Source organism: Panicum virgatum, chromosome 7N (genome assembly GCF_016808335.1).
Source record: "Panicum virgatum strain AP13 chromosome 7N, P.virgatum_v5, whole genome shotgun sequence".
Classification (NCBI taxonomy): domain Eukaryota; kingdom Viridiplantae; phylum Streptophyta; class Magnoliopsida; order Poales; family Poaceae; genus Panicum; species Panicum virgatum.
In genome coordinates, this window is record NC_053151.1 from 25,317,191 (window position 1) to 25,329,224 (window position 12,034).

Sequence of the window (12,034 nt, forward strand, 5' to 3'; positions counted from 1 at the left end):
CATCACACCCACGTGTAGACATTTTACCACATGCAATCCTCCAATAGAACCATACTTTTTGAAGTCTCCTTTTTACCCAAGCTTTAATTTTTCGAAAGAAGCTTTATGCATTCTACCCAAGCTTTGAACTTTTCTATCCTACTTTTGAAAGAAGAAAAACATATGGTAGATGAAAGTGTATATATCTTTTCATAACCTAGTGAATATATAACTATGTGCTACTAGATATTGTTTTAACCCACTGCAAAATATTCGACTAACAATATGGTTTTTGTGATAGGTTAGTATATATGTGGGAAGTATCGCATTTAAATGTAGTGTAAGGGACGAGCACTATGTTGATCACACTAGATTATATTGGAAGTGAACCTAACTTAATAGGTTGGGTTGGAACATGTATTGTGCACCCTAATGACCACCCATATGGTAAGTCATGTCTTAACTTGAACTTGAGTAGTGGTCAGTCATGTCTTAACTTGAACTTGACTTCCTAATTTCCATAAAACTATACACGTATAAATCGATATATATCTCAAGATGATACCTTAATTTCAGCCTATAACTAGTATATGAACATCGCGAATCTCAGAAAGGATGCCAAGTATTCATTAAACTATACACGTGACCACGGCAAGATGGCAATTCACCTAACCCTCTTGCGCAAACAACAAACAATTGCTTTCACGGTCAGGTGTGAAGGACTGACCAATTCTGCTCCCAAAATGGTTTCTTGGCATCATCATCTCTCGTCCCAGTCCTAACTCAAGCAATAAACAAAACCAGAACGAAAAAGGAAGAAGGAAACAAGAATTCAAAGGCAGCAGTTTAAGTCAGGTTTTGCCCAACCCAGCTGCTGCTCGTGGCAATATGAAAATTCCATGTGCACCTACACACTAATATTTTATCACAATTTTTATCCTTACCAGCACAGTGTCTGTAAATTTCTGTGGATGGACTAGACTCTACACCTGGGGACAAAAGGCCCGTCGCTGTCTTGAATTGCAGAAGCAACCAACTCGGCTGATCCGTTCGCTCACCATTTCATCGTAGACAGCACCTTCGCTCTCTCCCTCTCGCGGCCTGCTTCAGTCTTCTCCTCCTCCAAAGAACCTGTGGATTCAGTTCTTGTGTGATAGGGGCTTTCAGAGCTTTGGTTGGTTGCTCGGGGTCCATTTCCTGGGCTCCCGAGTCTTGGGCCCCCCCACCTCTTCCTCCCCTTCCATGGGAGCTTCGAAGCTGCTGGATCTCTGCAAGTGACCATGAGCCAGAGTGAGTGCTTTCCTTTTGATTTATCATCATTTGTTTGGTGGTTCTTTGATTGGCGAGGCCAAGGCGTTAGCTTTGCTTGCTGGGAGTTGACCTGGGTGGGGACGAGTAGCGGTTCTTGGCTGTGCGCCCTCGATTCCTTTTGATGCTAACAGGGTGCCATTTCTGCCGAGTCTGCGTGGGATATTTGTCTATTTATTAATTGTTTTGCCCTGCAAATTGGATTCTTATGGCCTTCCTTTCCTGCGGTGATTGATCGAATAGGGTGTTTATCTTTTCATCAAGCGAAGGAATGAATTTTTCGATTGGGTATGAGATAGGAACCACTGTTACTGGTGCATGAAAGCCGCGCATGTCGTCAAGATTATTTGGTCAGTTTGGAGCAGTTCGTATCCCATTCCAACCAACTGGGGTCGAATTCGTCATTTGGCTTTTGGTACAACTGCAACAAAATTTTAGAAGCATAAAGACGTACCTTTTTGGGGATTGTCTTGTGTTTGGATTTAACTAACCTTATTTTGCACTTATGAAATGAGTAAATCTTGGCAAGGTTTATGGTTCTGTTGGGGTTTTGACCCCCTGCTGAGAAATCAGTATATTTCTTACACAAGCTTGAATTGAATCCTTTAAGTGAAATTGGGATTTTCTTTTGTTTTCTTAAACCTGATATCTTTGCACTGAGGAGAGAATGATTGCTCCAGCTAATCATAACCCATGATGAGCTATATGACAGTGTTAAAACTTTATCACGGTCCTGTGGGGTTTAGCACAAATTAACTAATACTATACCTTATTGTCTTATATTTTTGTCCTTTCCCTGCCTGTAGGTTTTGACATCAACGTGCTTCGTGAGGAAGCAAGGACTAGGTGGTTAAAGCCTTCAGAAGTGTACTATATCTTGCAAAATCACGAGAGGTTCCCAATCACCTATGAGGCACCCAAGCAGCCACCCAGTATAGCTGCATTCCCTTAACTGGAGAAATTTCCTCTTGTATAATTGTTCCAATTCCTTGACAGCATTTTTGTTTGTTCTACAGGTGGTTCACTATTCCTTTACAATCGTCGTGTGAATCGGTATTTCCGGAGAGATGGTCACACATGGCGGAGGAAGAAGGATGGAAGAACTGTTGGGGAGGCTCATGAACGATTGAAGGTTTTTATTTCCTGTTTTCTCAATCGTTTGGTTCGATGGTTGTTTTTTAACTTTTATATAGTCAATATTAAAAAAATTAGTGGTTCATTGAGCATTCTTTTTATATCTCAGAGTATGCATAACAAACTAGTTGTGTCTTCAAATGTTATGGATCCATAAATCAGGAAGAAGCTCCTGCGTATTTGATAAAAAAAATCTGGAAGGAGGTTACTGATCAGCGTACTCTGTATCATATATGACATTTTCTCATCATCGCAGGTTGGAAATGTTGATGCTCTGAGTTGCTATTATGCTCATGGTGAGAAAAATCCATGTTTCCAGAGGCGGTGTTTCTGGATGTTGGAACCGTAAGATAATCTTTCCATTCAGTTAACTCAAAACTTGTGAAATTGGTATCTATGGCCATCTAAGTTGTATGTGGTCACTGGAGTCTCAATTGTGTTGAGTTTCTATGTGTAATTTGTTACTTTTATTAGATTGTTTGCAAACATCTATCTGCGAAAGAAAGCAGTGATTACAAATTTTATTTGATACATATTCTCTCTATTTGCAGTGCATATGAGCACATTGTGCTGGTACAGTATAGAGAGGTGGCTGAGGTATGTAAGTTAACGTTGTCATCTTCTTAAAAAAAAAGCATTCCATGCTATACTTTTGTGCAATTTTTTCTGCTGGTGTTTGATATTATCATCTACTCTGCAAATAAATGCTCTTTGAACAGAAAACGCCACTTACCAGAATTAGTTCATGCCTTTCTTTATTTGTTATACCTTAGAAATTACCTAGTTCATGCCTTTCATTAGTTGTTATACTTTGGAAATTACAGAAAATAGTTTCATTCTATTCCAAATAAATTTTAAAAAAATTAAGACTATGTTTTGTATGAATTAAATCTTCTCTCAAGCACTTGTACCATAAGAGATTCTTTGGTTTTATGGCTTTTCTATTGTTATGTTAATAGAGGAGCTCTTTCCATAATTAATGATGTGTCTGAAAATTCGTGTTTCTCTCTCCCAGGGCAGATATTATTCATCACAGCTGTCGAATGGGCCACCAGAATCTCTTTCATCTTTGGGATATCCACATGCCATCTATGGAAACCAATATCTCAGCTCTACATCTGGCACTAGTGAGGGCAGTGAATCCCATCAGAGCTATTCTAATTTGAGTTCTGTAACTGAAGTAAGTTCCTATTCTGGTAATAAAGAGTACAACAAAGATGGTGGCAGTTTACTAAGCATACCAGAGCTTGGACAGACTTGTCTGGAACAAACTACAGAAGTTTATTGGGTTGATAATGGTAATTCAAAAACTAAGTATGGGCTTAATGTGGCTTTGAAGAAGATAGCTGAGCAGTTAAGCTTGGGTGACGATGATGATGACTATATTTACACAAATCAAGTTCAGCCTTTGGGATTCGCTACAAATACTGAGCCCACAGATAAGAAGGGTAATCACACAAGCAGCTAACTAGAAAAATATTTTCATCATTCCTGCATTTCTTATTAGGTCCATAGGAAGAAAAAATCAAAAATGTTTTCCGCAATTGTACATACATAAGAAAATTATAAAAAGGATGAAAATGCTGACAAGCTTGTTATGTGTATAATTCAGGACATCTTTCTAATACCTAAATTTGTTGGAAAAAGAATAGTGCTAACTATTATACTAAAGTGAACTCTGTCAGAACTAGGCTGGAGTCAACTTCTTCCATAGTTAAAGTTTCTTTCTTTCCCTTCTCTATATGGGGCCTATCTCAACCTGTCCTGTGGTAATATACTGCTACAAAATTGTTTCTTTTTTTTGGCAAACCAATGTGTGCTTTTTATGTTGAGCACATGTGTCTGCTGGATTTAAAGTCTCTCAATACATTCCACTGTAATTATGAAAAAAAAACCTTTGTACTGGTGACTGGGTGCTACAGCCTTCTTTCTTAATATATTGATACGCAGCTCTCCTCCGTGTTCGAGAAAAATATTCCACTGTAATTAGGCAAAATGAATATTTGTGACATTTCAGTACATTCAAATTTCCTGTTGATTCCCAAGTGATGTGCCAGCTTGTGGCCTTTTGGCACACTTTGATAGAAACCATCATATTGTTAGGGTATCTCATATCTGAACTACAGATAGTTTAATGTTAACAATTCTTTTGCTGCCTTATTCAGATGGCGACCAAATAAAACAAATTCAACCAGAAGGAACGGAAAAAGGTTTAGGCAGGAATATAGCACCATCATGGGAAGATGTGTTGCATTCCAGTTCAGGTTTGCCAATTCCATCTATATACCAGGTGAGGAAATTGTAACTTTGGATTCTTCATCTTCTTGGTAGGGCATTTTACCCTCATTCCATTCACTACTCTTCGGGAACATTTGATGTTGGCATGCATTCGATATTTATTTGTAATTTGGTGTTTGGGGATAAATTTATGCTATTACAAACATACTTAAATGTCTTGTTCCTCTCTGTATCAAAATTATACCCATGTGTTCGGAAATATATTTGTGCACTAATACCTAGTACCCATACCAAAGTGTATTAACAACTTGCATTTTTTGCGTAACAGTCAGATGTCCAGTATCAGCAAAATTCAGAATATCATCCACCTGGAAGCCTAGACAGCAGTGATTTGCGCATACAACTTTCTGCTGCTAAAAGATTTCTTTTAGGGCCGGAAGCCTCCATTGGCTCACCATCTTCGAACTTTATGCTGAGGAGCAAGGAGAACGGTGGAACTGATATTCTTTCGGCTCATGAGAGTAGGCTTGAAAGCTCTCTGAACCCAGATTGGAAAACAAAAGCACTGTTAACATTTCAAAGCAATTCACAGGGCTCTGAAATAAGGGACTTGTTGTTTGACCGTGGTCAGCTTGAACCCTACTCCAGAGCAGATACAAGACTTACCTTGGGACAGACAAAGCAGTTTGACATTCGTGAGATTTCTCCAGAATGGGCATTCTCCTATGAGATCACCAAGGTAAATCATGAAGTTTTTAGCATTTTGACACCATATAACACCAACTGTTTTCATTTGCATATGCTCCCCTCACAATCTCATATATTCAGGTCATCATTACGGGAGATTATCTATGTGATCCGTCAAATTTGTGTTGGGCCGTCATGTTTGGTGACAGTGAGGTACCTGCTGAAATAGTTCAGCCGGGTGTTCTTCGCTGCCACACACCACTGCACAGCAGTGGAAAACTCAGAGTCTGCATTACTTCGGGGAACAGAGAAGTTTGCAGTGAATTCAAAGAATTTGAGTTTCGCTCAAAACCAACCTCTTCTGGTTTCTCAGACCTTGCACCATCTTCTAGATCCCTGAAATCTAGTGAAGAATTATTACTTCTTGCCAAATTTGCTAGAATGCTTTTGTCAGAGAATGGAAGCTCTGAAGTTCCAGATAGCGATCCCCAATCTGGACAGTGCCCAAAACTTAGGATGAATGAAGAGCTCTGGGATAGGTTGATTGATGAACTCAAACTAGGATGTGAAAATCCACTAAGTACAGTTGATCAGATTATGGAGGAACTTCTGAAAAGTAGATTACAACAGTGGTTATCAGTGAAGCTCAAAGGATTCAATGGAACAGCTTCTTCTTTGTCCAAGCATGACCAGGGTATTATACACTTAATTTCTGCACTAGGCTATGAGTGGGCACTGTCTTCAGTTCTCAGTGCTGGTGTTGGTCTAAACTTTCGTGATTCAAATGGATGGACTGCACTTCATTGGGCTGCTTACTTTGGATGGTAATTAATATTTATATTGTAGAGCTGGTAACTTCAATTCCAATTTTTTTTTTCTTGCTGCATTTTCTCCATAAGGATTTTTCATGGACAGAAAGACATATCCTTGTGTTGACTGAAGAAATAATTTTCCTATTATGTGCTATTTGCGTACCATCGTGCTGTTAACTTGGCATAGTGGCATGTATCAACATAAATTGTTCCATTATCGCTTTCTTTCTCGTTTGCTTCAAGTGTTGGTACATTTTGTTATTTATTGGCGTGGAACTAGCAAGCTATCTTGAAAAAAATAATGATTAGTATGTCCATTTGAATGCAGGGAAAAGATGGTTGCTGCACTTCTTGCTGCTGGTGCATCGGCAACAGCAGTCACTGATCCTACTGCGCAAGACCCAGTTGGCAAAACAGCAGCTTTCCTGGCTTCTGAACGAGGGCATACAGGCCTTGCAGGTTATCTTTCAGAAGTATCGCTGACTAGCTATCTTGCATCACTGACTATAGAAGAAAGTGATGTTTCAAAAGGATCTGCTGAAATTGAAGCAGAGAGGGCAGTGGAAAGCGTATCTCAGAGGAGTGCGCAACTGCATGGTGGCACAGAAGATGAGCTCTCAATGAAGGACTCTTTAGCAGCAGTGAGAAACGCAGCTCAAGCAGCAGCTCGCATCCAGAATGCTTTCCGTGTCTTCTCTTTCAGGAAGAGACAGCAAAAGACTGCTCGACTTAGGGATGAATATGGAATGACTCAAGAAGATATAGACGAACTTGCAGCCGCATCAAGATTGTACCACCAAGCTCATGCTTCAAGTGGCCAGTTTTACGATAAAGCGGCTGTTTCAATTCAGAAGAAATACAAAGGTTGGAAAGGGCGCAAGCATTTTCTAAACATGAGAAGAAATGCAGTTAAAATACAGGTAAGGGAATCGAGAAATGTTGTATTGGATAGTCTAAAAATCCTCCTTAATGTTCAACTCATGGGCATGATATCCGGCAAGTTGATTGTACTGTGTTTAGTCTTAAGGTCTTCCTTTTGTACAGGCGCATGTAAGAGGCCATCAAGTGAGGAAGAAATACAGAACAATTGTAAGCACTGTCAGTGTGCTAGAGAAAGTAATACTTAGGTGGCGCCGGAAAGGACATGGCCTACGTGGCTTCCGAGCTGAGCAGCAACCAATGGTAGGAGCAGTAGAGGAGGACGATGAGGAAGATGATGACTTTGACGATGATGAAGCGGTCAAGGTTTTCCGTCGGCAGAAGGTTGATCAGGCTGTAAAGGAGGCTGTGTCAAGAGTGTTGTCCATGGTAGACTCTACTGAAGCAAGGATGCAGTATCGTCGAATGCTTGAGGAGTTTCGCCAAGCATCAGTAAGAAGTTAAATGAACTTAACAGTTTAAGTGAATTTCTCGTCATAATTCCTGTTGCCCAAGTATAGTATAGTTCACGAAATAGAAATAAAGAGTAACTTACTCGAGTAACAAATATGAAATGACCGAAGCATTGATCTCTTCCAAAGGGTCAGATGTATGGTAAGCTGTGCAAATTTCAATGTAAATACACTTCTAAAATGAAAAATCCACCTGGATAAGTTGAAAAGCATTTAAAGCAATGAAGAATGGCCAGTAGAGTGCATCTAAGTTTCATATCCTTTTATCCAAGTAAAATTTCCAAATTGTGACTAATTAGATGCTAGTTGTAAATGCAGGCTGAATTGGGTGGATCACATGAAGTAACATCAATATTTGACAGTGATTTGGAATTGTTAGGGATCAACAACTTCATGCTCTGAAAAGAGCGCAACATGAAAGGAGCATTTCAGTTTCAAGAGCTGGTGTATGAAGTATATAAAAGTGTTCAACTTGCTACTAACTAGGACTTCTAGTCTGTACAGTGATTGCCTGGTTGTTGTAGACTGCTCTTCTATGCACTTTTAATCCCTAAATTATTTGGGAATGGCAGTTCTGTGAACACTGCATTGTATTTGGGTATTTGTAATTTTAGGGGATATCCTTTTGTCAGTTCGGAAATCTGTTTCGTACATCCGTGGTTTGCACTTCACATTGCTTGGTAACTATGTGTTCGCATCTTCACATTGCTTGCCCAGAGTTTCCATAACCGCTAAGCATCGATGCTAGATTGTATAAGTCATATCACAATTCATATAGAGTTTGCCATACCAATAAAACTCAGCACAATTATCAATTTCAGTCAGCAGAAAGAAGTTGCATTGCATATTTGCACGTGAGAAGCCAAATTTCACAAAAACCTAGTCTTGAAGATTCACAGGAGTTGCAAAGGATATGCATATATATACTGTTATGTAAAAACAGCATCCGCGTCCAACATACATGTTATCTGCATCTGCATCAATAACTTATCCATAATTTGTCCATGTTTCCACCCTTGCTAGAAAAACATCCTACTTCTCACGCAATCCTGTCATATACCATCTGTTTTCCCCTTCCAAGAGGTTAGCAAATCAGCATGCACAATCCTTAAACATGCATCCACCCCTGGTGGCCTCTCCTACATTTCACACCGAGCAAGGGCTCTGCCACATCGATATGTCTGTTATTAGCTCCCGGAGCTGATCCATGAGGAGCTTTACATGCTTGTTTTTGCTTTCAATTTCCTGCATTAGATCCCATGTTAGAAAGATCAGTAGTACATGTGGAACGTATGTTTGGTGCGTAGATTAGAAAAGTACATATCATATGTTGCAAATTGAGTAGGATGACACAGCGGCGATGGACCCGTTGGCCCTCCCAACACGAATCCCCCTGTCGCCCTGCACCCGCGAATCCTCCCAGTGGCCTGCTCCTCTCCCCGTTGGCCCTCCCATCGCGAACCCCATTGCCCCGCGCGGCCGCGCCCACAAATCCCCTCCCGGCACCCCCTGGCGAATCCCTCCAGCGGCCCCTTGACGGCAGCCATCAGCCAGCGCTGCCCCCCGAGCAGGCAGCTCGCAGCACCTCGCGCGGGCAGGGGATCAAAGAACTCCTGCAGGGGAAGCCTCTGCTTTTTCCTCCCATTTATGAATTTTTGCTCTGTTTCTTAGGAGGCGTAGTAGCTCTGAAATCCAGCTCAGAAGGGGCTCCAGGAAGCAGATTTGGGACAAATTTGCTCACCAGATTGCCTGGAAAGGAACAAAAGGCATTGCTTTGTTCTCCAGGGTCAAAGGAATCTTCAAGAAATTGATAAAGGTGCCATTTTGGGAGGTTCGTGGATCGTGGAAGCCTCCAAATGCGCCATTTTGGCCACTGATGCTTGCCATTTGATACAGCAACGACCGCTCCACCGGTAATGGCAGCGGAGGAGCTCCTGAGGAAGATACAGGAGCTGGAAATATATATGATTTTTTCATCTCTATGTGAGACATCATTTTTACTGGATTTAGGATCATCGATTTCACTGTGAAATAACCTGGAATGTGAAATGAACCTGGAATTTAACTGAGGGAACTAAGCCAAATTTGTTTCGTTCTTTTGGAGGGGCAAATGTGTCTTTTCCATAACCAATTAACTGTACCATAACAGCTTCCTAACGGTTGTGGCACCGAGGGGACAATTCTTAGATTCAATGGCACTGAGGGTAATTCCAAAATTTCTATGGTACTGAGGGAAGGTATCAAAATTTTTATGGCACTGAGGGAATTTACTAAAAAAATGGGAATCACTTCAATTTTGAAACTTGGAAGTTATTACCCGAACACCTAAAATAACAAACATGAACATTTGTCGGAATAAATCTGGACCCCCCATAAGAAAAAAAGATTTTGACAAATCAAATAAGATCAACGCAGCAGTCCAACTTCAGTAGGAATATAATAGCATAGACTAAACTTACTAGATCATTTACAAGCTAGTACCTTTCTCAAAGCAGATGCACGCTCTTCCAATTTCTCAATCTCAGCGTGGTGAGCTTCAGATTCTGTTGATCCTATGTCCTGAAAAGTGAAAACATGCAACATCATCAAAGAAATGTGACAAATTTCTTTTCAATCAAAAGAAGCATGATTTCAGAGAAGCTATAAGTCGAAGAATCAACAAGTCAAGATCAATTTCAGCTACCATTTTTCTTTACCCAAATCAGAACCACTGCAAACTAATTTCATCGGGAACAGTATGGAAATAACAGTCTTGACAAATGAGTGCTGGTTGCACAGCAGCAAGGATAATATTAAGCTTTTTCCCTTTAAGGTAAACTACCAATATTAATACGAAGGACAAGTTCCAGCTAAACAAAAACAGTGTATTACTGGTCAGTTCATCCTAAATAAAAGCCCATACAGTGATCATGTTAAATAAAGTACACTGATAGTAGCACCACCTTGCACCACTCATGGCAACAAACCCTAGCTCAGCAATAATGTTCTTTTCTAGTCAGAAAAAGATTATTTTCTGTCTTAGAGCATCTCCGGCAGATCCCCATTCCCCATTCCAACTACCATACTGGGGGAGTTCATGCAAAAATAGTACTCCAACAGATCCCCTTTATCTTTCACTTTTTCCAACAATCATTGGGACAAACCAGTAATTCACACCAACTCTCCCCAAAGAAGGGGGAGTTGCACTCTCCTGATATGGTAGTTGGATTACAATGAGACTATTGGGAAACTGCAAAAGCAATTCCCCCAATAACCATGAAAGAAATACTGGGACATTACCGCTGGTTATTGGGAAACTGCTGGAGATGCTCTTACATAGCATGTACTTCGCAAGTTCACATGAAATTTCATCTTTATAACTGTGTCACCAAGTAAGCATCCATTTATTGTCCACATGACAGCGCGATCACTATATCTATGGATAGTTGCCTCGGTACTATTGATACCATTACATTACAGGAGTCATTCCTATTGCAAACATCTAAAATGGTTGTTGCAATAAAATTAATTTTTGGCAAAATGGTTGTTGTAATAAAATTAATTTTTGGTCCCCTTAAAGCACAACACCCTGATCTCACATCAAAACGCCTATTGCAAACATCTAAAATGGTTGTTGCAATAAAATTAATTTTTGGCCAAAATGGTTGTTGTAATAAAATTAATTTTTGGCCCCCTTGAACCACAACACCCTGATCTCACAACAAAAGGCTGGCACTATCACAGCATAGTTCACCTCAAAGACTCGGAGTTTCTCCAATATAAGCACCAGTACAATTATTTGGTCAATGAAGCTCTTACCTGTGCGCAGGATGACACAGCGGCGATGGACGCCCGGAGCGCCGCCACGGCGGACTTGTACCGGTGCCTCGCCTCGTCGAGCAACCCGCCGGGACCGGGCGCGCCCCCTGCGTCAGCGGCGTCGGAGTCCGCGGAGTGTGGCAGCGGCGGAGTAGCGGAGTGCTGGTACTGGGGCCCGGCGGCGGCCGCGGCGGAGACTGAGGAGGAGGACCAGAGGCCAGCGTTGCAGAGCTCGTCGTTCATGGAGACGAGGATCTGGAACGCGGCGGCGATGGTCTCCTCCAGGTGCCGCTGCCCCTCCGCCGCCAGCTCCTGCCGCCCCCGCGCCGCCTCGGAGGCCATCGGTTAGCCTCACCGGAACTCTACCTCGCCGCCGCCGATGTACTGCGGCCGGAAGGGAAAACTTCCTACTTGACAATGGGCCGAGTACTTTCTTTGGAAGGAAAATGGGCCGAGTACATTTTCAACAAAATAATAATGGGCCGAGTCCGTCGATAACCGTCCGTTCTGGCTACTCGACACGCAGATTACATGCAGATTATTTCATGACAAATTCTTTAGAAGATTACATGCAGATTGCTATATAGGAGTAGTAAAAAGTTCAAATAGACTTACAATCATTCCTTAGAACGAGTTGAAGGAGAGGAAACTTAATGGACCCAAGATAGAGAGAAGAAGGGAACTTCA

General features: G+C 41.3%; 2 protein-coding genes across 3 annotated transcripts; one reads left to right on the forward strand and one right to left on the reverse strand.

The window, feature by feature from the left end:
* The first annotated feature begins 1,004 nt into the window (after nt 1-1,004).
* LOC120683809 (calmodulin-binding transcription activator 4-like) lies at nt 1,005-8,252 on the forward strand. Of its 2 annotated transcripts, none has more exons than XM_039965899.1 (12): nt 1,005-1,269; nt 2,094-2,219; nt 2,304-2,419; nt 2,678-2,766; nt 2,973-3,018; nt 3,437-3,869; nt 4,587-4,711; nt 4,988-5,398; nt 5,488-6,170; nt 6,487-7,078; nt 7,203-7,529; nt 7,856-8,220. In XM_039965899.1, the coding sequence occupies exons 1-12, from the start codon at nt 1,260-1,262 to the stop codon at nt 7,859-7,861; spliced, it is 2,964 nt and encodes a 987-aa protein (XP_039821833.1). In that variant the 5' UTR covers nt 1,005-1,259; the 3' UTR covers nt 7,862-8,220. The 2 variants fall into 2 exon arrangements, with proteins under 2 accessions (XP_039821833.1, XP_039821832.1); XM_039965898.1 differs by having other exon boundaries at nt 1,006-1,269; nt 7,868-8,252.
* Nucleotides 8,253-8,357: 105 nt separating this feature from the next.
* LOC120683810 (mediator of RNA polymerase II transcription subunit 30-like) lies at nt 8,358-11,781 on the reverse strand. The gene is made up of 3 exons (XM_039965900.1): nt 11,348-11,781; nt 10,031-10,108; nt 8,358-8,794 (listed from the first exon to the last, which is right to left on the reverse strand). Exons 1-3 carry the CDS (start codon nt 11,687-11,689, stop codon nt 8,696-8,698), a joined length of 519 nt encoding a protein of 172 aa, XP_039821834.1. The 5' UTR covers nt 11,690-11,781; the 3' UTR covers nt 8,358-8,695.
* Between the last annotated feature and the right edge of the window lie 253 nt (nt 11,782-12,034).